This window comes from Solea senegalensis, linkage group LG1 (assembly GCF_019176455.1).
Source record: "Solea senegalensis isolate Sse05_10M linkage group LG1, IFAPA_SoseM_1, whole genome shotgun sequence".
NCBI lineage: Eukaryota > Metazoa > Chordata > Actinopteri > Pleuronectiformes > Soleidae > Solea > Solea senegalensis.
In genome coordinates, this window is record NC_058021.1 from 15,223,086 (window position 1) to 15,248,522 (window position 25,437).

General features: G+C 38.7%; 2 protein-coding genes across 4 annotated transcripts in view; both read left to right on the forward strand.

Annotated features, from left to right (window-relative positions):
* Positions 1 to 533: 533 nt before the first annotated feature.
* On the forward strand, positions 534 to 13,722 carry mapre2 (microtubule-associated protein, RP/EB family, member 2). 3 transcript variants are annotated; one of them, XM_044035099.1, is made up of 9 exons: positions 534 to 644; positions 3,365 to 3,392; positions 6,580 to 6,709; positions 8,451 to 8,578; positions 9,226 to 9,371; positions 9,509 to 9,725; positions 10,393 to 10,535; positions 11,953 to 12,111; positions 12,312 to 13,722. In XM_044035099.1, the coding sequence occupies exons 3-9, from the start codon at positions 6,588 to 6,590 to the stop codon at positions 12,387 to 12,389; spliced, it is 993 nt and encodes a 330-aa protein (XP_043891034.1). In that variant the 5' UTR covers positions 534 to 644; positions 3,365 to 3,392; positions 6,580 to 6,587; the 3' UTR covers positions 12,390 to 13,722. The 3 variants fall into 3 exon arrangements, with proteins under 3 accessions (XP_043891034.1, XP_043891043.1, XP_043891026.1); XM_044035108.1 differs by lacking the exons at positions 3,365 to 3,392; positions 6,580 to 6,709 and having other exon boundaries at positions 535 to 644; XM_044035091.1 differs by lacking the exons at positions 534 to 644; positions 3,365 to 3,392 and having other exon boundaries at positions 5,987 to 6,709.
* Positions 13,723 to 14,432: 710 nt separating this feature from the next.
* Positions 14,433 to 25,437, forward strand: part of spidr (scaffold protein involved in DNA repair) — a 34,115-nt gene continuing 23,110 nt past the window's right edge. Inside the window, exons 1-8 of the mRNA XM_044028917.1 lie at positions 14,433 to 14,620; positions 14,963 to 15,124; positions 16,271 to 16,328; positions 16,981 to 17,175; positions 17,405 to 17,544; positions 20,461 to 20,696; positions 22,195 to 22,304; positions 24,227 to 24,446. Of these exons, the coding sequence (XP_043884852.1) occupies positions 14,606 to 14,620; positions 14,963 to 15,124; positions 16,271 to 16,328; positions 16,981 to 17,175; positions 17,405 to 17,544; positions 20,461 to 20,696; positions 22,195 to 22,304; positions 24,227 to 24,446 (1,136 nt within the window). The 5' untranslated portion in view covers positions 14,433 to 14,605. The remainder of the gene's footprint in view (positions 14,621 to 14,962; positions 15,125 to 16,270; positions 16,329 to 16,980; positions 17,176 to 17,404; positions 17,545 to 20,460; positions 20,697 to 22,194; positions 22,305 to 24,226; positions 24,447 to 25,437) is intronic.

The following is a 25,437-nucleotide window of genomic DNA, read 5'->3' on the forward strand; positions in this document are numbered from 1 at the left end:
GGGGTGACACTGCCTGGCAGCATGATATGCTGCTGGATAGATAGATAGATAGATAGATAGATAGATATGAAATAGAAAATATACATCACACATGCAAACATAATAATAAAATGTCTCAATGAAATATCGCAAATACAAGAAAATATTCCACAACTGTAAAAAGAAAAGCAAGAAAATATTCCAATATGTATATGTATATACACATACATATATATGTGTGTGTAAAATTAAAAGCTTATATATTATATAATAACGTGTGTGTGTGTGTGTGTGTTCATACACGTATATACACATATATAAAAAATAGAACATTTAATTTTAAATAAATAATACATTTTGCGATTTTATGAAGGAGAAATACACGACAAACACGGTCAAGCCGGAAACCTGTGTGACGTTTCCCAGTGATCAACGCATCAAGACGTGATTGGTTAATGTCACGACAGATGTCGCCCGCGAGCCAATCAGCTGCCACTTTGTTGACAGCCTGTCCAATCAGGTGTCCCCTCTCAGCTCGCTGTTGTAGTGAGTGAGTCTGGGACGTTTAAGGTGGGGTGACTCAGCCGGAAAACAGCTACTTTCCTTTTTTTTTAACACCTTGTAACCTGAGTTACCTCTATCTATCTACGGGTCGCAGTTCACTGGTGAGTCCCGTTTGCTTTGCTCAATAATTTCAATGTCGAGTTTCATTTGAAAGCTGCAACACTATACGTGTACGTGCATTAAAAAAAAGCCTGGAGCGTGTTGACGTGGTTGTGTGATGTTAACCCAGGGTCAGGGCATATGTCGACTGTCACTGAACTGAACAATGTGTTAATGAGCTTACTGTAACTTGGCGGTTAGCGGAACGAGATGTTCTACCGTCACTGTAAGTACGAGTCTGTCTCGTTCAAACACTGTTGTTTTGTTCTTTTCACTGACCACGTAACTAGCATGTGTTTAAATCACTGTCTTTCTTTACGAGAGTTAGCTTCATTCACAGCAGCTAGCTGCCTCCTCACAGGGTTGCTTAAAAAATACTGTGAAATTAGCACATACAGGGTAGAATTACCTCACGCTCCCTCAGTAATAAATCTCTGAAATTAACACTTATTGGATAGAATTGTCTCATTCCTCCATACCCGCCCATTAGCTAAGTAGTGAACACAGACGAGATGATGGGGTGACCATACCCCGAAGAATGGGACAGTTCTCCGTATCCTCGTGCATCCCGTTAAAAAGCACTAATTATAAGTTGATTGGGGTGAATTTCCATTATCTGGGTAATTAATAATATGTTTAGCTTCTCCCAGTGCCGTTTCTAGCTTTATGGGGGTCCTATGTAAGATGCTGTTTGGGGGCCGCTTGTTTGCCAAACACTGGGTGCAACAGTTTTTTTTTCATTAACATTACGAATTGTACTAAAATAACCGACCCCAACCATTCCATTTTTCTGCACCTTTCCCTTGGGTTACCAGAGTAATGGTACGGTATGGTACGGATGGAGCTAGACCCATGACAGCTGATTGGGTGACAGAAAAGCATCACTCCTTTGTGACTGGTGTTTCTTTAACATTCTCATACAAAGCTTGACATCTTGTTGAGACAAACTGAGCAGAAAAAAAGCTGCTCGAGCTGCTGAATGTCCTCCAACGTTGTGTTGTTGTCTGTTGTGTCGCGTTCAATGCTGTTGTACTGTTGTCAGTGCACTGGTACAAACTATGGCTTCTGCCAATAAGTGATGCTTTGCTTGTTGCACCACATTATTTTATGTGACCCGGTAGGTACTTTACACCAGTGTATTTTCGATTCGTACCTTTTAAAAACCTTAATGGAAACTTAATAGGTCAAAAAATTAACAGCGCAGGGGAGAGCTGTGAATATGATGTCATTGTTTTCCAAAAGTACTGTATTTGCCGTTTACACGGAAACACAAGACCGGTGTTTTAAGATCTTCCCACTCAAAAAACAGAACGCCTCTCCGACAAAAAAAAAAGAAGCATATTCACCTAAACCCATTTCTGTGTGGACAGGCCCTTAGATTAAAAATATATGTAAGTAACTGCAATATTTTGTTTGTTTTGATATAGAATTTTGGGACATTTGATAAAATTTGCAACACGTTTCAACAAAAAATTTTGTTTATCTCACCAACATACAGTCCTAGTGATATATTTGGAAGTGCCACAAGGGGGAGCTGCACCAGTCATCCCAGGAGCTCAGGATTCCTAATGCTCTTGTTTACGATTTATTTTTTTCATTTAAAAATGTCCCCTTAAAAATGTATTTTTTTAGTAACTTTTATTAACTTACTTGAGTTACTAAACTTAAAAATGTATATTTTTAGTAACTTTTAGTAACTTACTTGAGTTTTTATTTTTACAATTAGTAATATTGTGACTTTATTTTGGTCGCAATATTACTGACGTTTCATATTTTTCCATGCCTACATGCCCTACCTTCTTCTTTATTTGTACCTAGCAAATGAAAATTTTCCTCTCATGTTGAGTCATCTTAAACTTTAAGACATGATGAATTAGTGTTCCCTCCTCACTGGCCCTGGTCCTCCCTGCCCTCTTTAGTTTTGTGGTTCCTGTCAAGTGTTTATACACACCCTGATTTGTCTTTCTGGGATTAATATTTCAGAACCCTTGATGACCTGTCCACACTTCAGCTCAGGCCAATGACTTTGTTATTTTATGAATGTTGAGGGATTTCTCTATGTTGGTGGAGCTGCCATCCTTTCTCACCCACTTACTTGATGGACCAGCTCAAGAGATATGAATGAAGAAAGATTGGAGGGCTGCTACAGTATGTCTGTCGTAATGGAACAACCTTAGGATTAAAAGCTAAACATCATATATTAAGGCTGTATACTCACGTCATTATGGAGGGAAACCAAGCGTATGGCTTACTAGATGTTTGCTTTTTTTGTCATTATTGAATTTTTAAGCCTATACATTCACTGGCATGAATGAATCTATGTTAGAGGTGCAGAAGCGACACCATGTCTGTGTGCATAACTAAAAAACATAGGTAAACAGACTGCATTTTGTTGCTGAGTTTTGTGATGATTATATCCTCCTTTTTGAAAGCACTAAAAATACACTAAAAGGTATACAAATGTACAACATCAGCATGAATAAATAACCCTTTTCCACTTTAGGGATAAACCTCACCAGAAGACTTCTTCTTAGGCCACCATAATTATAAATCTTAACCCTGCTGTTACCGTACTCAAAACGTGCCTAATGCCAGAACAAACAAAAAAAGCAGCTTCTTTAAATTCCTATAATCATTCCTTTGATGTTGAATGTTGGAGATGTTCAGGTTTCTTTTCTTTTTCTTTTCATTTTCTTTACCTCCTCCTTTTTTTTTCTTTAAGAGCGTCTCGGAGGAGAATCCCTCTACAGGTGAATCTGTGAGCACAAACGGGCTCAGAGGGCAAGTATGTCCCTCTGAGCTTTATGTATTTAAATCATAGTCTCCACATTCTGAACATTTTTAAAAAGCAGGTTGTGCATGCTGCTATACCCTAGTGGCACTTTAAGGCCATTCAGATTGGTAAGTGACAACCTGCCTTTGACTTTTTCACCCTACAGTGCAGTGGCACACCAACATTGACAAAAATGTGCTGCCACTGAAGTTACAGACTGCTTGCCATCTGATGCAAAAGAAGGTTGTGCTGCAGGTTGAATGATTGTAATGAAACAATCAGCTGCAGTTGTCACTGTCCAGTCTAATATGCTCTAAGCATTACTGTAGTGGAAATGTAGTTCTGCATGCTTTTGGCTTCTAGAGGAGAATTCCTTAGAGTCCACCGTTTGGCCACTTAATAAGATTAGTTCTTAACTTGACTGTGACTTGTGTTTGGCTCTGCAGGAATTTGTGTAAGGACCTAAGAATGACCCAGTGAAGTAACTGGTTATGCTTATTTCCCTCCATTTTTACTGCAAAGTAGAAATGGATATTTCTCTCAACCTGTTGACTGCCTTGATTTATTTCTTGTTTTCACATTATTTAAATGCAAATACCATCCATCCATCTGTCATCTACCGCTTTATCCTCCACCAGAGGGTTGCGGGGGTGCTATGCCAATCTCAGGTGATATAGGGCGATAGGTGGGGTACACCCTGGACAGTTTGCCAGTCCATCGCAGGGCCACACACAGATAGAGACAAACAACCATTCACTCTCACACTCACACCTATGGTCAATTTAGGGTGTCCAATTTACCTAATTCCCTAAATGCAAATACGTGAATAAGGAGAATAGATACAAAGGCAAAACAAATATTTCACTCATAAGGAGAATGTATGATTATTGTTACTTGGTAAAATGAGTTCAATTTATTTTATTTGATTCATTGATCAAATTCTTTTTGAGAGGTTAAAAAAAAAGTGGGCATGTATTATCTATATCAATGGCAAAATGTGACATCAACGTTGGCCAGATGGTGGCACTAGAGTTTTAGTTAGTTCAAGTGACTACAGCTTGATAACCAATAGTTGAGTATTTCACATGCACATATTTTAAAAGCAGTAATTGACAGTTTTAATATTATCAATCTATTAATCAGAAGATTCCTTCATTTCAACTGAGGGCTTCAGTCAGCTTAAAAGAGTTGCAAAATCAAGTGTTAGACAAAACATTCAATTCCTGTCAATAAAACTACTTGGTGGACTCACTATCACACAACCCAATTGAAAGCTGTTCAAGCATTATTGCACAGACTCTGAGCTGACCTGTGGACTGCATGATTGTTATATTGATCTCATGATGTACACCCACCTCTCTATCTGTGTTTGGATTTAAAGAAATACTGATGAAGACCTCTGTTTTCAACTTAAGTGGCAACACACTAATAAAATAGCATATGCCATAGGCAGAATAAGAAATGAAGCATGAAAAAAAATCAAGGCAGTAAAAGAGCATTGCTAGTTAATGGAAATATTTTATAAATAGCGGGACATACTTGCATTAAATTCCTGTGTAAATCATCATCATAGCTGCAATGTATTATCTGGTGTTGAAGTCCAGTGTTGTTTACAGAGCTGTCAGTTTTCCATCATGCCTCTTATAATTGATTACTAACCATGTGCATTTATAGCTAACTTGATAGATGTGAATGTCAATTCAGCAAAAGTAAGTTTCAACATACAGGCACCTACATAATAATAATAAAAAAAGAAGCAGCACTTAAACAACAGATACTGTTTTATTACTGATGAATCTGTTCTTTCTTTCTCATTCCCAAAAATAGTTATAGATAGAGTAAATGGAGTTTAAAACTATTTAAAGTGCTTGATTGTTAAAAAGCTGCAGGACTGTTTTAACAGTACAAACCCATAACGTCTGAAAAGAAAAGGTGGAATCAGTGATTTTGACAGAAAAAATTCAGTCAAAGTATTGACATTTTGTGTCAACAATTAACTTACAGTATAAAGTGTACTTCTTATATATGCTGCTCATTTTTTCATTACAATAGTAAAATGGATGAATATCTTTGTCAGTTGTATTTATTTTATAGAATAACTCTTGTTTGAATCAATGGTAGCAGTGCTGCTTACTACAACATCATATAATGTGTTTAAAAACCATTTATGAAATGTAGATATACTGCTCATGAACATCAAATATGGTGTTTTGAAGTGAAGCGGTATCTTTAATTCCCTGTGGTTAGTAATCAAAATAGCATAATGTTGCATACAGTGTGTCATTATTCTCATCAGCACTACTTTTATCTCATAGAATCTGCCTGCTTGTTTCCTTTTAGGGCTGAACAAATGAAATAAAATATCTAATTGCACATATGTTTTGCTATATAGGTTTTTTGCTTTATAGATTTAAATTGCGATTGACACACCGCACCATCAAAATAGATGGCCACTTTTCTTCCTCTCCTTCATCTGAAACTGTAAACAATTATTGAATAACACTTAAAGTCTATCAATTCAGTCTGGACCACAGTACACTTGTAAAAATTAAACACATGTAATCAAAAGAAACTGCATCATATTAATCTTTGGTGGAAAATATAGCTTTTTCAAGACTTGGCTGCGTTCATCAAGTTTTCGAGAAAAAAAATGTGTAAACATGGTCTCATACATAGGTAATAACTGGCCATTCGTTGAATAATAGTCAATGTAGATTATTTAAAACAAAAAGAACCTGTTAATCGGCCACACAGATTAATCTGTATACATTAATTGTACATTTTTTCAATTGGCATAAAACAATACAATCAAAGATGTTTTTTAAATATGCAGCCTTTGCAATTTCAGTTTGAAAATATTTAATTGTTCAGCCCTACATCTACGATTATGTTAAAAGCACACAAGTGATCAATGTAATTTGGTGTGTGTGTACTGAAATAGCCCAACATTAGGAGCAGGCAGCCAACCCCGGCGGTCACGTGGTGCAGCAACGTCATTACTAGGGTAGAGATTTGTGAAGAATAAGCAGGCAGATTGAGAGGCAAAGAGCCCCACAGGAGGTGCGCTACTTTCTATTATTTCGCATCGTCCCTTGTTTCTTTGCTTTGGGTGTTTGTTTTTTTCCTGGCCAGACAGAGAACAGAATATCTGTTCGACATTTTAGAGACCCAAATGCCCGGTCCCACCCAAGCCCTTTCCCCAAATGGAGAGAATAACAACGACATCGTCCCGGACAACGGCACCAACATCATTCCTTACAGGAAAAATACAGTGCGGGGAGAGCGCGCCTACAGGTAAACCAGTGAAATGCCGCATGTGATTTCATGTAAGAATAAAAAAGATCATTAAAAATGGTGCAGACAGAACCCTGCATTCTGGCCTCCCCCTCCTCTTCCTTCTCTTCCTCCTCGACGTGTGTCGGTTAAGCTTTGCTCCCATCCGCTCCTCTTCCCCTGCTGTCTCCCAGTCTCCTCTCATGTTAGCCCTGTGATTATGGCGTACATTTTTCGTATGAAACCGTGGTTTGTGCTGGCGTGTGGCACAAGGAGCTGTCGTTGGCTGCTGTATAATGTTGTGTGTGTGTGTGTGTGTGTGGGCAGATTTTTTGGAGCCGTGGAAACGGTGCAGCTTGTCAAATGACAGGAGTGCACCGACAGTTGCTAGAATATTCCCATCGTGACATGGCGCCCCACAGTTACGTGATTACACCACCTCTTATATCACAGTTTGTGTCTGTGTGGATCGATCATTTCATGCACAGACTCATCAGTACTTGTCACACAAACCTGTATATCACCCCTGTTCTGTTTGGGTGCAGGCATCAGCCCAGCCCTGTCCCGGCTAACAAAGCATGCTAGCAGCAGCACACATGAACATCCGCTTTGTTGACATGGGATCCTCTGGCCCAGTTTCCTTCCTCCCTTCTCAGAGAATCTCGGTTCCTGCAGTGCTGCCATAGCCCAAATTTAATGATGAAGGGTTATTATTATCCTGCCTACCCTGGTGTGCTAGTTCTTGTGCAGGCAATAATGATTTGGGGAGATTTAATACCATATTGATCGTGATTGATTGCATAGGTCTGTGCTGCTGTTGAGGAAGTTGGAATGTTGTGGTGTTTTGGAGAAGACCTAAAGGATGACTGCACTAGATCTGGAAGATGTGGCCAAAAAGGTCATCACAATAAAAATGTTCAATTTTTCAATTAATTGATTATAAATATCAGATGATAAAGGGTTGATTGTTTTTTTTTTGCTTAAGTGAAAGGCAAAGAAAGCAGTCAATTGTAATTTATTTTAATAAAACTTGTTAAACACAGAAATGTTTTGCACATCTGAGGTGAAGTGTTAAACCTCAAAGTAAGCATGAATATACTGTACATTGAATATTTGTTGAATTGCAATTGAAGAAAGACATATCACAGAAAGACACGTCACAGAGTAATTGCCCAGCCATAAATCACACACTGTTTTTATATAAATAAAATACTATTAACACCTATCTGTACAAATTATACATAATTGTAGTTTAAAAGCACCACAGACTGCAGCAATGTGGTATAGATAATGAATACCTTAATGAATGGGGTGGACGATGTGCAATTTTCTCTACATGATCTATGAAATTGGTAAAAAAAATGTTCTACTGTGCTTGGTATACTTTAGCTGCCAAGACATATTTAATTTGTGTAATGATTTTTCTGCTACTAAGAGCTAAGAAATACATTTGACTGAAAAACCCCTTGGACTTGCATCCATGGGTCACTCTGGCCATGTGGGTAAATGCTACTGATAAAGATCATTTAATAATGCAGTCTTGCTGTGTGGCTTCCCGTGTCATAGGGTAAACCGAACAGTTCAATTAAGCAATCACTGATGTGATGTGAAGTCCCTTTTTGTAAGTTGTTTTTAATAAAAATCAATAAAGCTGTTCAAAATAGCTTGCTAGATTTTTTCTTTCATTTTTTCAGCTCCCTCCTGTTTTAGCATTGCTTTTCGCAAGTTTAAAGTATTAAATGTTATTGTCTTTCTGTTGCAGTTGGGGGATGGCGGTCAACGTATATTCTACCTCAATTACCCAGGAGACTATGAGCAGGCATGACATTACTGCCTGGGTAAACGATATTCTCTGCTTAAACTATACGAAAGTGGAGCAGCTCTCCTCAGGTGAGAACTGAACCAAAACATTGTTGTGTCTCTCAATCACATGCTGTACCCTCTACTTCCTGTGTAAGTTTGAAAAGAGACAATTTGAGATGGGTAACGTGTTTTGGAGATTACGTCTTTTGGGGTCAATTCATTTTCTGTGTAAGCTGACAGTTAAAGCAACTTGTGGAAACAAGCTCACCTCTTGCTGGCAAACAGTTGTCTATAAATAAACTTGTTGCCTGCCGTGCTCTCCTGCTGTGACCAAGTAATCCAAATCCAATTTCAGTCACTATCTGGAGACACAAACTGAGCTTTGCACACTCACACTGGTTTAGGTGTAAGTTTTTTTCAATGTGAATCAGTTCTTGTGTGTTGTCTTGTCAGATTTGTGTAATCTGATCACTACCAGGTTAAGCTGGTGTTTTCAAATGGATAAAAGTTAAAAGTTAGGCAGTTAATATTAACCATGCCACCAAGAACATGCATTAATAGTTTTCTTTTTAAGGAAAAAATGTCAGTGGTCTAGACACAGAAATGGCTCCCAGGCTTTTTGTTATTCCAGGGGATTTCTGTCATGCTAAAACAAACAGACGTGATAAATCCAAGCCTGTGGCGTCAATGTGTTGTACATTATACACCCAACTAACTCCTTATTACATTTTTAGGAGCTGCTTATTGCCAGTTCATGGATCTGCTCTTCCCTGGCTGCATCAGTCTTAAGAAGGTTAAGTTTCAAGCCAAACTGGAGCATGAGTACATCCACAATTTTAAGCTGTTGCAGGCGTCCTTCAAAAGAATGAATGTGGACAAGGTGGGTTTTGCAGAAAATTGCTTGGAATCTTATTTTACTTATCTTCAGTATTATTCATCTACATTATCTTCCACAAAATATGTGGTTGAATTTACATGTTTTGTACTCCCCCCACCCACCCCACCCCCTTGATTCAGATCATTCCTGTAGAGAAACTGGTCAAAGGCAGATTTCAGGACAATCTTGATTTCATCCAGTGGTTTAAGAAGTTTTATGATGCCAATTACGATGGTAAAGAATATGACCCAGTTGCAGCCAGACAGGGTCAGGATGCCATCCCACCACCTGACCCCGGAGAGCAGATCTTTAATCTGCCGAAGAAGTCTCACCACGCAGCCAGCTCTCCCACTGCAGGTACACTTCAAGTGATTTTTTATTTTTGATGGTGGTAGAAACACTGATTTAAGTTGCGCCAACATAAATGCTTGTGGCCTGACATGTCTGCCAAGATATAAATACAGTATTTATCCAGCAAAAACTCTAAACGGCTCGATCTAAATTCTCATCCCTTCCAGAGTTACTCTTTTGATGGGCAATTACATCATACCTCCCTTTTTAACCAATTTTATTAAATCTGTTTTTGACAGAAATACACATTATAGTAACAGCTTTTGCTGGCCTCCTTTCTGCAGTCAAAATAGAGCAACTTTCTGCTCTCATATTTATTCCCTGAACTTAAAATCTTCACGACATAACCTTCATTCATTACACAAGCACCAGCCTCTCACAACACAGACACACCCTCTCACACACGCATGTTAAGCTCAGTCTTCCTCTTCTCCTTTTGGTTCTAGAGACAGCCAATCACGAGCACTTTCAGATCTCAGTCAGACAGCATGCTGGATGCTTATTGGCTCTTTGTTACTGATGAGTTTAACTCCTTAGGCACTGAAATGTGATATTGAATGACAACAAATTTTCAATATCAGGAAGTTTGTGTGACACCCAGTCGATACCAGATTGTACTGATGTTCAATACCCAGGCCTGTCCTTGAGTAATGAGCTTTTTATTTGCTTCCAGGAGCGTCAAGGTCAACCTCGACCACCCCCAAAACCGCAACACCGACATCCCGACCCTCTTCAGCCAAAAAGGTCCCTGCAATTACAACTCCAGCCAAAGGGGAGAAAGACCTGGAAGCACAGGTCACACAGCTTACAGAGGAGGTTGGTCATATCGTCATATCATCAATTTTCATCAACTTATTTATCAATCTACTATGTCAATTATGCCTCTACCTCCCACTTCACACTCTGTGTAGACTTGTCAAATGCTCTGTATTTGTTAGAGGGAGGATTTAAAAACCTCTATCACAACAACAACAAAATTACAGTGAAATAAAACGAAACACTCTCACTTGTGGCTCCTTATTAAGCTGTAGCACAGCATTAATATGCAAAGAAGAATGGAGAAACAAACAAAAGCATAAAATCAGTGTCGAACAATCCACAAAATTTGCATTTAATTGCTGTAAATACATGTACAAATACATTATCTATTACCTACTATCTAACACATTTATTTAAGAATTAATAGAAATACTAGAATATCCTGTTTGTCTATGTATGTGGCCCTGTGATGGACTGGCAAACTGTCCAGGTTCCCGCCTGCCTATTGCCCTATGTCAGCTGAGATTAGCACAGCCAAGAATATCCACAACAGTCAAACAAACAATTTTCCAAAATGACAAATGATTGTCACAAACACACATGGAATCTCGTTGCTTCTTACCACACCAACATAAGACTATTCATTGTTCTTTCTATGCATCCTCTGTGGATACAATATATTCTATGCCAATCTTCATCTGAATACTGACTGCATAATAATACTTGTCTATATTGTTTATTCTATATTTTTAGATGTATGTAGGTCTACTAATAGAGATACTACTGGCTTTGACATAATATATGGCGTGTCTATTGTGATTCATTGTGGAACAAAACATTAGACATGCAGATATATTCAAGAGGCACTGTACATGGCTGAGAGCTACACATACACGGTCCAGTAAAGAAGAAGATGTGTGTGTCTAATGTAATTGTTCCAACATGCTTCTGCACATGTAGACAGGTCCAAGATGTAGTTTGCTCATGTGGTGTGGTCTGCAGCCAATGAAAACCTACTGTATCTCATTGAATATTGTTTTTTTTTTGTGCCAACATTTGTGAAGTGGTAATAAGAAAGATGAAGCATATTTACCTGACTAAATTCGTGAATAGACAATCTTAAAATCAGTTGCAGCCCATTGAGTAATAGGTTGGGCAATGTTTGGTTTTAGCACTACTTTTCTACGTCATGTAGGAGTTGTGCACTCTGGTGTCTTGACAACTTGCATCAGTTACATAATAGTGCTGTGCTAGTCACTGTGATTGTTAAACTGATCTTATGACTTCTCACAATATTAATTGGGTTTGGATTCTCCAGTATCTCTGCAGGCCAGTTTATCTGTCCACTCCAGCACTGATGCAGTTTGCTAAAAAAGCATTTTGAAAGGGATAAAGCATAGAATTAGATACATGAAACTGTAATAAATGAATTACAAATCGTTAAAAATAAATAATGTTATGATATTTGTTTTAGGTGAACCACTTACAGTCGACACTGAAAGGGGTGGTGAGTGAGAGGGACTACTACTTCAGTAAGCTGCGAGATGTGGAGACGTTGTGCCAGGAACATGTTGACGAAAATGCTGAGCTGGTGGCACGGCTAATGGAGATCCTTTATGCCTCAGAGGAGCAGGTCGGTCATTCAGGGATCAATCTTTTTTTTTTTGATAAGTGTACCATGTGCAAGTGTCATTTTTTTGCTGGTGGTAAAATCATGTGAAAGTTATTGTGCAGTTGAAATAAATAAGATCACAGGTCGGCATGTAATCATGTGTGTTTGCTACAAAGAATTCTTAACACGTGTGTCCTTTTGTCTTTTTTTTTTCCTCATAGGATACAGTAGAGGAGGCTGAGGGTGACGGACAGGAAGTAGACCAGCAAGGTCAGGAGGAGGAACAGGATGAATACTGACTGCCACCATCCTTCAATACAGTTACACCCCTGTTTTTAATATGTGAGAACTGTTGAACGGATTTTTAATTTTTCCTCATGGTTCTTTTTGTTGTCTTCTCCAAGACTGAGCACATGAAGCAACCTTCCTGAATAGAAGCACTATTACAGCTGTTATTTTTTTGTATCCTTTTGCTCACTGTTCAGTGTTTTTGTGACTTTTGGTGAACTGCTGTGGCAGGTTTGTGGTGACGACCTCCACCAGTAGACAAGCTCAGACCATCACAGACGTTTCCGAAGACTGTGCGTGGAAAAACGTCAATTCAAATCCTGCAGTAGATGTGATGAAATGCTGAAATTTAGACAGGTAAATGTTACCTGTCAGTGCAAGTGTTAACTTCCCCAGCTTCTGTCCTATTTCCACTTTTATTTTGTTTTTATTTTGCATATCAACAATATCAATCACAAGAATGCAATAAGAAAAGCCCTAAAAGGGCTCATTGTAGCTCTTATTTAATCTCCTTCCATACGTTGCACTGACATTTGACTCTGTATTGGACAATCTGTCCATAGACTTTCACCATATTTATTATTGTAAAGCCTTAGAAATAGTGAAATATTTTGAATTGCAGCCTCATGAAGGAGGACAATACAGTTGATTGTAGTGTATAATTCCAATTTATGACTGTTTGACAGCTATCTTTGCAAAATACAACATTTTAGATAATCTGTACTCTCCACACTGATACTCACACCATACAAGTTTGGTGTTAGGCTAAGAAAAAATAATTTTATTTGTCCTTAACATAGGAAGGGAAGAATCATTGTGGACTAGTCTTCTTAACATGATGCAGCGTTTTAAGTTTTAAATCTCATCTGGAACCTGTGGTTTGTTCAGATTTCGGCTGTTTGTTTAGTTCCGAGGTTTTTCTTTCAACCACTGGTCTTAGGGAGATGAGTCGGTTCACTGAGTAATTTGCCATAGTATATTCCAGTAAGTACATTGTATACTCTTTTTCTTAATATTGCATTTACTAATACTGAATTGGGCAGTGCACCATGAGGCTTTAGTCCTATATTATTGTGTAAATGAAAAGGAATGTAAACTTGTACTGTCAATAATTATTGAATGGTAAATGTTTTTCTTTCCATGTCCCACTCATTATGCATTCCCCAAAAACTGTGTTGCATGTTTGCATTTTATTTGTGAATAACTTGACTGGCTTTTTACATATTTAATAAAAAAACAAAAAACAAACATTATGTTAAGTGAGCTTTTGTATGTTTAACCTGCTATTTGAAAGATGTTGCAATTTGGGTGGATTTGCTGAAATAAAATTATGTTTTGAGTCCATGTGAGGTTGTCGTGTCACTCCAGACAGTCAGATTTTGAAGAATTCAATAAGCTGTGCCTCATGTTAGAGGTTTGGTGGTTGCAAGACAAGAGACAGAAGGTTCCATTTCATTTGTCTTTTTCAAGTATTTCATACACTTCATACCCAAAGGGAGGAGCTGCGTTAAATACTGAGATCCTAAGATAATAAAAGCGGCATAAAAACACGATGTGAACTGAAGTGATGTTAAAATTGTGCAAAATGGATATACAATGTATGATGTATCAACATCTAAACGTTTTTCAATTCAAAGCTTGTAGGTTAAACAACATACTGTATTTTATTAGGTTTAATCATGATTTTACACAATTTTTAAGATGAAAACTTGTCAGTGTGCAGAAGCTTAGAACATTTTAATGTAAAATGCAGCAGTGAAAAGTTGCTCTATTTAAAATGGGGTGTATTGCTTTACTTTTTGTACTTCACTCTTATTATTCCATAGCTGTATTAGTTTAGAAATTTTGATAGAATACATTTTACAGGTGTACATTTGTGTACCTTTATTTTATAATTTTGACTTCTTTCACTGAAACACAAGTTCTCACGTTATTCTTTCCTTTAGTATCCCTTTTATTTCCCTTTCGTATTTTGAACGTACAGCCAGGTACAGCTACCCGCCTCCGGTACACGCCGTCGAATAATCAAACGCACCCCTCTCTGTCTCTGCAATTTGATTGAGCAACAGCAACAACTTTAGTTGTGCATGTTAGTTAGCTGTACGTGCACAGTAATGAGTAGTGGGGACTGCCGGCGAACCGCCACTTTACCAGAATAGGTTGATAAAACAGAATTAGCTGTCTGGCATGTGAACTTCAGCTGTGATGTGAACTTTGTTTTGTCGCCATGTCTCACAGAAAGGTAAGTAAATCTGCTTGCTTGCTAGCTAAAGTGTTAGCCACTTATTGCTAACCACAGTGGCTAGTTTGCTTGAGCAACACTTGTTGTCAGCTGCAGTTGCCTCACTCTACATCTGAGTGGAATTTCACTGCCAGGCACGTATATTCAAATGTATAATGAAGTGACTGCACCACGACACAGTTATGCAACTATAACAATTCATCTGACACAATAAAATCCGTTGGAATTACAATGAGCGCCAATTTCCGCATCATTGCTGATTTTTAGAATGTACTTTCAAAGCAAGTGTTTAATTTAATGTTATGAAGCAACGTTAACCTGACTCTAGTGAATTCTGTGCAGCGTAAAAAGTATCCCAGGGATCTGCAGTGTGTCCTTTTCCCGGATGATGTCATTGACGGTGCTCCACGTATGAAGAGAGAGCCTTCATCTCTGTCATCAGGCTCTTCAGCCAAGAGCTGGGAGAAATGTGGTGGCAGCTTTCTGGAGTCTCCTGTAGTAAAGGTCGGTAGAGTGAGTGTTTTCTACAGGTGTTTATAGTTAAGTTAAACACAATAACTCAGTAAAAAGTTATCAATTTAATTTTAAAACGGCTGAATATTTTCTTTTATTTTACATTTTACGAATTTTCAACAAGTGATGAGTGGAACTTTTCACTTGACTTTCAGTCATTGATTGATTCATTAATTTTGTTAATCTGTCATTCATCTAAATCTGTGTCAATGAGTCCTTGGTAACTAGTGGTTGCCAATTTCTTTTTATGGGGCCCCACTTTTTAAAGATGACACACCACCATGACACAATTAACTTATATAGTGACACAGTTTTAGGGCTGCAATGATGAATCGATTAATAATCAATTACTAAATTGATCTTCAACTATTTAAATAATTCTGTGAATAGTAAATGTGAATATATTCTCATTCCTTTGTTCCAAATAACATTTAACATTTGGGATCATCATCATTTCAATGTTTTGGAAAACACTGATCGACATTTTAACATCAACCCTACACAGTTTTTATTTATTTTATTAGATTTTTTTTCAGGTTTGTTTGCCTGTTTATTGTCATGTTGTTCTTCTGCGATTTAATTCTTTGAATTTCCAAGAGAAATACTACATATAATGTGTGATGAATCACAACTTCACTTTGTATTATTCGATAATTCTCATGTAAAAGGCAAATTAATTTGGCAACTCCCCCCAAAAATTCCCCACAATCCATCTGCATGAGCCCCTAACTTTTCCTATGCAGGACCCACAAGATAAATCAGATGCATAACTGACCATGATATAATCTCTAATAATTGCACTTTGCTGCAACATTATTGACCACTACATTATTTACTTTTTTGATCACTTTATGGCTTTGAGTGTTGATCTCTTCTGTAATCTATTTAAAAATTAAAATTGTGTTAATTGAATAATTACATTTCCAGGAGTTATTTTTATATGCATCTGAGAAGTCCAGTCAAAAATATGATACCAGGTTCACCAAGTTAATATATTGAAATATTATCAAATAATGGCTAACCTTAGGGTTTGTTTCCAATTATTCTTTGACCACTATGAAAATGTTACAGTCTGTTTTGTCATAAAAGGCTTTAATTTTGTTCGGTGGTGTTGATAATTTTTTGTTTTTGTCACAGAACCTCAAGTCATCAGGAAGAACTCTGTCTGCAATACGAAAGTTGTCACCGGCTTTAGGTAATTCATGCAACACAGTGGTTATAAAGGCTGTAAAGCTCAGCCATTATTGACAAACCTCAACTTTTTCCCCCTTAATTTGGACAGCGGGAAGTGCACACATACACTTACCGATACCACCAGTGTGGTTTTGTGTATAAATGTATCCAGAGGGGGCCACACGGTGATATAGTGGTTAGCACTCTCGCCTTGCAACGAGAAGACCCGGGTTCGAGCCCCAGTTGGAACAAGGGTCTTTCTGCATGGAGTTTGCGTGTTCTCCCCGTGTGTGCTAGGGTTCGCTCCGGGTTCTCCGGCTTCCTCCCACAGTCCAAAAACATGCAATGTGGGGATTAGGTAAATTGGACACTCTAAATTGACCATAGGAGTGAGTGTGAGAGTGAATGATTGTTTGTCTCTAGCTGTGTGTGGCCCTGCGATGGACTGGCGAACTGTCCAGGGTGTACCCCGCCTATCGCCCGATGTAGCTTTGATTGGCACAGCACCCCTCATGACCCTCTGGTGGAGAATAAAGCGGTAGATGATGACTGACTGACTGTTTCCAGAGGTGTAGAGTTACTCAGAGACATATCTCATATATCTTTGTTTCTTATTGTTTACCTTCTCTGTATTGTAACTATAATACATCTTCCTTATGTACGTGTTTGCCCAGTGCAGACCAGTGGCCTTCAATGCAATGAAGACCCGGTGCAGATCACATGGAGCTCCAGTGACGGTGAACAGTCTGACACTGAGACACAGAAGCAGCATCTGACCAGAGTTAGTGCACTGCAACAACGTCCTCATCGACCCTCGGCTCCCATTCGGTCTTACACCAGAGAACCATGCCTACTCAGCTCTGATAAAGGTAAAAAGACATATCAGTTTTCTGACTCAGAGATGCAGTAGATTGATATCCTTGACATGTTGATTTCCAGTTAAGTTGCTTTTTTTGTTTCATATAAGCTGCATATTAGAGCTGAGCAGATAAACGAACATGTGTAAACAGTGTAAATCCTTTTTTTCATCCTATGAGGAACTTTGATCATGTCATAAGAGCCAAGCAATATTTTCTTTTTCTATTTTCTTTTCCTTAGACGACCTCCCTGTTATAGACTCAGACAGTAATCTGGACGAGTCTGACAAGGACGCTGAAGAGGACAGTGGACAACAAATATCTGACTGTGAATCCGAATCCTCTGATGGACAGAAGAAATTGATTCCCAAATCAACAAATGTAAGTGAGCTTCATTTATTCAGCTGGAAGCTCAGAATTATTTAACCTTGCGTGTAGAACACTTAATGCACATTGGTCCGCCTGAAGATAACCTCCTTTCAATGTTGTGTCAGTGGTGTTATTTCTGCTAAAGGACACTAGATGGGGCCATACACTTTCTTAAGCTCTATCCAGCTAGTTTCTCTGTCCATGTAGCTGTGACTGTATATTTATTTAGATGTAGAAGTGTATGTTAGCTGCCAGTGCACGTAGCTGTCTCGGGCACGAGCATGTGTTGGTGAGACACCAGCTGATATAATGTCCATTGTGTACATTGTAAATTACAGCGTGAAAGACTTCATACTTTCATACCTGAAATGTTCATACTTTTTACCTGAAATTTAAAATTATATTCATGCATCATTCATGTCTTGATACTGAAATTAATTTTAGATTTAACATGTTTTACTTTATTTATTAATGCATTATACCTACTTGGGTTTGTTTTACTTCTATTGTTTTACAGTTTCTCCACCAGATGGAGTATTGCGCTCATGTTTTAATGTCCTCAAATAACCTGACAGGCTCCAACCAGCAGCTGCACTGAGCACATTGTAGATTCAAGTTCCAAACTGTCAAAGTTCACAACATAGAGGTAGCAATAAAGCGCTGAGTGAATCTCTCATTCACTTATCTGAGGCAGCTATCAACACATGATGAAGATTCGAGATGAAGACATGTTTCATCATTTGAACCTCTGAAATCAAAACATGTTAAGAGCGAAATATAGCTATATTATTGACTATCAATTGAATGATTTAGTTCTCCCTAAATGGGGGGATTTTGTGCTTTTAACAAGACAAATCAAGTGATTCAAAGATGTAGGGCCATTTCCACTGACATCTTAGACTAGACTTTTAGTTAGTATTTTAGAATTGTGTATTTTAGTGAACACAATTCTTCTGATTATATAATTAGTAAACGTGTTATCTTTGTATTTAATCTTGTGTGGGCTTCTCTGTTGACTCCTTCTCAGAAGTAATTCAGGAGCAGTGTTTGTGAAAGGCAGGGCTCGCGTTGAGAGAATGTAAAAGGAGTGGTGTGCTTGGGCCTAAGACCACACAGCACAAAGGGTTATCGCAGTGCGTGCACACCTACACACACACACACATACACACACACACCAACATGTAATTGATCTAACGAGTGCCAGATCACTGAGGTGTCTTTCGAGATTGTGCTTCATAAAAAAATATCAATGAAGAGAGTGTGTAAGCTTCGTGAGTCATCTCCAGTACACTACAGTACAGCACGGTGTTGATGAAACATTATTAATCATGTAATTAAAAGGTGGGATGGATTGAAGTAACCACTGTCTTGAGTGTGCAGGCAGTTTGTGTAGAGGAAGCATATCAACAGATAAACATCATCCCCACAGACCCAGCTACTTCCTTTTGTCACAGTTTATTTGCTGCTATCAGCTCTCTGGTGTCAGAAAAGATCTGAGATCACCCAACAGGACGCTGGAGGTCAGAGGCCCACTAGATGACTGGTTGCACTTAAGTTTATATATGGGTTGTTTCATAGGCAGCTTGATTAGCGTGTATTCACAATCATAATTTTATATTATGCGTTTGTGTTGAGCCATCCTCATATTCTAGGGCTTTATTTTATTATAAGCACACATTTTGATTTAATTAGAGGAGCAAAATGGATTAACCTAGTTTGAATTTGCTTATTCAATAGTCCTGTAGCGCCAAATGTAAATCAAACTGGATCTAACAGGTTACAGAGGGGGAGGATCGCAGTTCAGGTCATTTTATTACTCTAGATAAATGCATGGCTGAGACATATGTCTGCCAGATCTCCGTGTTATTGTGCTAACACTGTTAGTGGATAGGTGGAGCTGTGAGTTAGGGCCACTTCCCAAGTGCTCAGTCCAAGTCCCTGAAGAACAGTCTCCACCATCACGTCAGGTTTTTGCTGGATCTGGGCTGTACCATCAGAGCAGGACCATAAACATAATTTTACTACTGTTTGTTCAGGTAAACATGAGAGTGGAAGAGGCTGCACAGAGCTGTGCACTTACAATGCTTTTAGTGCCGGGTGAGGACATTTTTGAGCCAGAGCCAGGAACATAGTGTTCCTTTTTCTCTGTGGCTGGTTGGAGTGTGACGTCTGCTGGCACGCCGCCTAGCAGGGTCAAGTTGATTCAAATAAGAGAGCGTGTTGGCTGACAGAGCCTGGTATGCTGGTCTTGTCAGCACATGACAAGAACTCAGGTTTCTCATGGATTTTTCCATGAGAACTGATTCCCTCAGGTGTAGTGTGCAGTGATGCAGCAAAAAAGATTGCTCTGTTACCGTATCATGTTGTTATTAGTCAGCCTGCCAGTGTGTCAGTGTACCATAACCACACACTGCATCAGTGAGTTCATTGATTTTTTTTATTTGATCTTTGTTGATTCTGTGGTAATCAACTGAATCCTGAGGTCATATTAAGAATATACTTGTGATACGACACATGATGTTTCAAAACTGGGTGTGTAGTATTATTATTATTATTATTATTATTATTATTATTATTATTGACAGTATTGTCATTACTACAATTATTCTGATGATTATGATCATTATTACTATCATGCAAACTCTCCCTGCACAACCAGGCAACAGTCAGGTTGGTTGCAGGAACAAAAATATGTGGATCAAACGTGGGGGGGGTGGAGAACACACTGAAGTCATTTAATTTTTATTCATAGTAAATGAGTTTTGCTTTTGGCTTTCTCAGGTTGCTGACGAGCTGAGTGAACCTGAGGAAACCACACACAAAACTCGTTTTTCATTCATGAAGGAAACTCGGGGAAGGTCATTTCAGTGTGCAGTGTTATTTTAAGATTTGATCCTCATACTTATTATTATTGTACTTTATCCTTAGGTGGCGGAGCTGGAGATCTCAGGCTATGTGTCTGATGGGGAAAACATTGGTGACTCAGTGACCCCGAGCAGGCTGGACTCTGAGAGCTTTCCTCTCCAAACTGTTGAGGGCAGCAGAAGGTCAGTCAGTGACTGGGTCAGATCTGCTCAGGCGATGCTGCAAACACCTCAGAAACTGCTTGTGCGACAGTCCAAGACCCCTGAAGACTCTGCCAAAAAGAAAAGAAAGTTTCAGAGGTTTGATTTATTTTTTTATTTTATTTAGTCTTACTGGGAATGCACCGATCCAGTCTGGCTCTTTAATTCCCAATTGAGTACTAATGGTTCCTTTTCCCCAAATTTAAATGATGTAGTTGGGTTCAGGTGAGGTATGAAGACAGGGTTTGCTTTGTGATAACAGTAAACCTTCAGTCTCCCAGATAAGACTCAATTACGTAAGTGATTAAATATCATTTTATTGTGGCTTTAAATAAAGAAATTGTATCTAATGAGGTCTAACAGTCATGTGTGTCTGGCCAATATCCGACTTGCCCGATGAAGTGCAACACTGTCTCATGTATGTGTCACACATACAGTAGTAGTAAATAACACCTGTGAAATCTAATTCATCAGCTCAGGCATAGAGTACATTTTGCATTTATAAAAAAAATAGTATTTCTAAGCTTCTGTCATGCTTATTTTCCAGTTGCTGAATGGAAACAGACGATTCGAAAAAAAAAATATCGCATTGAATTTTCTTTGCTTGAGGGAGAAAAATGTGGTGTTTTGATAAAAGGTAGATGTGAATGAGTGCAGTGGAAACACATGAAGCAAATGAAAGCGGACGTTTAGGAATCACATGACTGAAATGTCCCTCACGCTTTTACGCATTTCACTTCACTGGAAAAATAGCATAGATGGCGGATACAGGAGGTGGTCGCAACAGCAACGACGCTACAGCGATGAATTGAAGCAGCAACAAGCGACGACCATGTATCGACAGCAACTGGCATTCAGTAATTACGAACATGGTGTGGCGTATTATCCCTCTGCAGCGACATGGACGTTGGTGCCACCTACTGCTTATCTCACTGAACTAACTCAACAGTAGTTGATGGAAACACTGAAGGAGCATTTTCTTTCACCGGAACTTCAAAATTAAAAATTTGCGATTCATTTTAATGGAAACCTGTCAAAGAAGTAGTAATTTAATGATATGTTTATTGTTGAGGTTGCACTAGTGTTGAACTGAACTGTTTATAATGCTCCCCCACACATTTTACAAACATAATGGAGGAAGAAAATTAGAAGCAATAATAGTTCAACATCCCCTACAGCGTTAGAGTATTGTTTTATGTATAGTTGAATTGATTACTCTCGCTAAGCAAAAGAAAGTGACCAGGAAGTTTATATATTGACCGCTGTGTTGCATTGCTTCATGCTAGAGGGATACAAATTAGAGAGCAGCACATGGTGCTTGTTGCCAGACTTGATTGTCAAACTTTGGCGGCAGAGTTTCCAGACGATGAAAGGGACACCTGGTGTCATGATGTGGGTGCTAAATGTCATTGCCGTCTTCATGTCCTCTGATGCTAACAGATGGCTATCTGGTGTCTTTGACAGCTTGCTGTCTGCATCAGGGAAAAGTTTAATTTCTTTGAAACAAACAGTTCGGCACATTGCCTTTGTTCAGGTCGCATGTGCCGTGTGGGTTCATCATATAACATCTGCATCTGTCTGCCTATCTGCTGTAAAGGGGCGGCCTTGCTGAGAGGCTGAATCAACTCCAGTGCAGACAGAGGTCAGCTGTTAGCCTGTGGAGGCATCAGTCCATTTCTGACACCTCATCAACAACAGCGGCAACAGGTGATTCATACGAGACCAACCTCATGCAATATGTTTTACATGCATATACACACACACACACACTCACAGATCAATGGTGAACTCCACAAGTGAATGAACTTTGATTTCTGCGTGGGATGATGCCCTCTTTCTAAGCAGGTGTGACTTTTTTTTGATCATACGAAGAGGTCATACAGAGGAAGTGCTTGCTGTAGGTCATGAACAAAGTATGTGGGTGACAGGAAACTGCTTACCTAGTTCTTTTTTTTTTCCGTGGTGTAACAGACCGAACCCTTTTGTTCTCTTGATGCTGATTATCTCCTTATAATGGGAGCCAAGGCGGTACATAAATGTGACAGTTGATTGTGGAAAGGTAAAAGGAAAAAAAACTGTCGGGATGCATTTATCCCCCCGCAGTGTCCACCTTTTCAGCTGATGTTGATCGATCTGTGGTAATTTCACACTAATCAGCTCCCATATGTTAAGTCTTTTGTAGTCATTGTCACAATATATAAACGCTGATTATCACAATACAGTTTTTCAAAGGTAAAACTCAACAGGAGTGCGAGAAGAGCTTTTCTGGTCTCTGTTTCTCACATATACACACCGAGGCACACACAAACACGCTTACAGCAGTCACGTCTGTACTGTCAGACTTGTTATAAACATCATTTCTTCCTCTTTCGCAACAGACATGTCAGTATACATATATATATATATATATATATATATATATATATATATATATATATATATATATATATATATATATATTTGATAAAAGGGCGAGGACGCAAGATCTGATCTTATGTGGTCTTAGCACATAAGATCACTTTAATGTGAGGTGTGAACGTTATAGGCGGTGCTGTCCGCATATGTATAGATCACTCGAGATGGATGTCAGTATAAGATCTGAATGGGGCGAATGATTTGATGTGTGTAAGGACTTGATGAGAGGATGAAAATGAGGCGGCTTATAGTGACTTTTGAAGATCCCTTGTTCTGTTTGTGTTAAGCTTTTGATCCATTTACAATCAAATGACTTTCCTCGAGAAGAAAAAGCATGTATTTTTGTCTGTCTTCAAGCACCTTCTTAGTAATAACGATACCAAGACAGTGCTGCCCAGCTGGTGAGTGTTCTATTACAGAACACATGTTAATCTCTGTTGTAGTCATTTTGGAGGGTGATGCAAGTCATTGAATATTAACTTGCAGGAGGCCTTGATCTCTTTCTTGACATAGTGCTCTAGCTGTGACTTCACATCATTATAGGTCAAGACTGTTGTACTATCCGTGTTTTGTCCTGCTGCCTGAGTTTGTTCTGCTGATTTTGTAATCTGGGACCTGAATGCACAATTGAAGCATTGAACATTCATGTTTGGACAAACGCTCATTCAAACTTAATAGCTCTCTAGCGATCCCTTTGATGTGATTTATGCTTATTATATTAATATTTCCCCCTCCAGCCACATTCAGGCATTAACATACACTGACATTCAACTGTCAATAACTGCGTTCACGTGCTTCACTTTTCACAATTCGCCTGGAATTTGCATACAGCCAAGTTGCGCTCTTATCTCACTTTGATTTATAACTTTGGGGCATTGTCTTGATTTATCTCTGTCAACTTTATTCATCTTATTTATCTTTGACTACTTTATTTTGGAGCCAAAAGTACACTCACAGCAGTGGTACAATTCCAAGAATTTGCACATTTGCCCAGTGGGCTTTCAATTTTATACGCACCTCAGCCTGAGTCACTAACAGCTTCACAGCTATGCAGTGCAAATTGTTCTGTTGCTAAAAGTGGATTACTCTCATAATGCATAATGGTTTCCACAGAGAGCTAGAGTCCGTGAGAGCACGGGTTCCCTCTGTAAGCAAACCCATACAGTTTGCAGATGCACACTGAACATCTGTGTTGTTGTTGCTCTGCTCTCCAGTGGACAGGCCTGGTGTGCTAATGCTGGAGGTGCTGGAAGTTCGGAAGGAGTGCAGCATGCAACTGGCGCTCTGTGAGCCCAACCAGCCTCATGGAGAGGGCCACCAACACAGCAACTCTGTCCCTGAGGACAGAACTCGTGTGCTGGTGTTATTCAACAGAGAGACTGCAGCGCAGCTGATTCCTGCATCCAGAGATATCATCCACATATACCCGCCATGGTGAGAGGATGCAATATGTGTCATGTTTTTTTTTAAACTTTATACTGTTTTCAGGTGAAGGATGCAGCATACAAATCCTTGTTTCTGTTCACGGAGGCAGAATAAGAACTTCAACACCTAAAAAAAAAATCACCAGTTCTTACACATTTGACTTTGTCACCTCACAGAAAAACGTATTACTAAGCATCTTGTGTTAAATTTAGATTTCAGATAATGTACAAATAAGCAGCATTCTCTGTTTTGAAACACAGAGGGCATGTTTGCTGGAGGAGCCAAAGACACACACCACAGAATATTAACCTAAACACAGCAGTATCAGATCACCTGTCCAACAAGTATGTCTCCCTCTTCCTCTCGATCAGTGGTACCTGCAGCCTTAAAGTAGGAATCTGCTCTTCTTTCTATTCTACTAGTCTAGTCTACTTCATTTTCTCATCTTTAAGAAAGCTAAGCTAACAAGTGAATGGGTAAACTGCTGTTAAAGCATGCTGAGTCTTTTTATATCATTACAGCATTTCAGGAAGAGTTGTGCTAATTATTTATCCGGTGCATCATGGACGCAAGCCTGGAGAGGAACTGTTTTCACTCCCTTGACACTATAAAGACCCCTTTACTCAAAAAGGCATGTGTTGTATTCACTTGGATGTTTGACACCAGGTATATTTTTAAGGCCGTTAAGTTTGTGTATTTGTGTATTTGTGTATTCATAGATTCTTATCAAGGATTTCAGATGTAGGTAGAAAGAGTAGGTTGGATGCAAATTTATATACATCAACATCACATTATTCAAAACAAGGCCATTGCTCGTCTCTTTGTTATCTCCAAGTTTCTGATTTGCTTTGCATGAAAAAAACATGCTATCAATGGTGATATTTAAGACCTACAGCACAGCACCTGTCCATTCTAGATAGGATCTTAAAATTAAAATAGTGTATATGTGTGTATATATATATATATATATATATATATGTATATGTGTGTGTGTGTGTGT

Bases quoted from the DNA above. Each gene is read 5' to 3' on its own strand.
- mapre2 (XM_044035099.1), top strand. From the start codon at position 6,588: ATGCCCGGTCCCACCCAAGCCCTTTCCCCAAATGGAGAGAATAACAAC. The intron at 6,710-8,450 runs GTAAACCAGTGA...TTTCTGTTGCAG, and splicing joins CGGGGAGAGCGCGCCTACAG to TTGGGGGATGGCGGTCAACG. The intron at 9,372-9,508 runs GTGGGTTTTGCA...CCCTTGATTCAG, and splicing joins AAAGAATGAATGTGGACAAG to ATCATTCCTGTAGAGAAACT.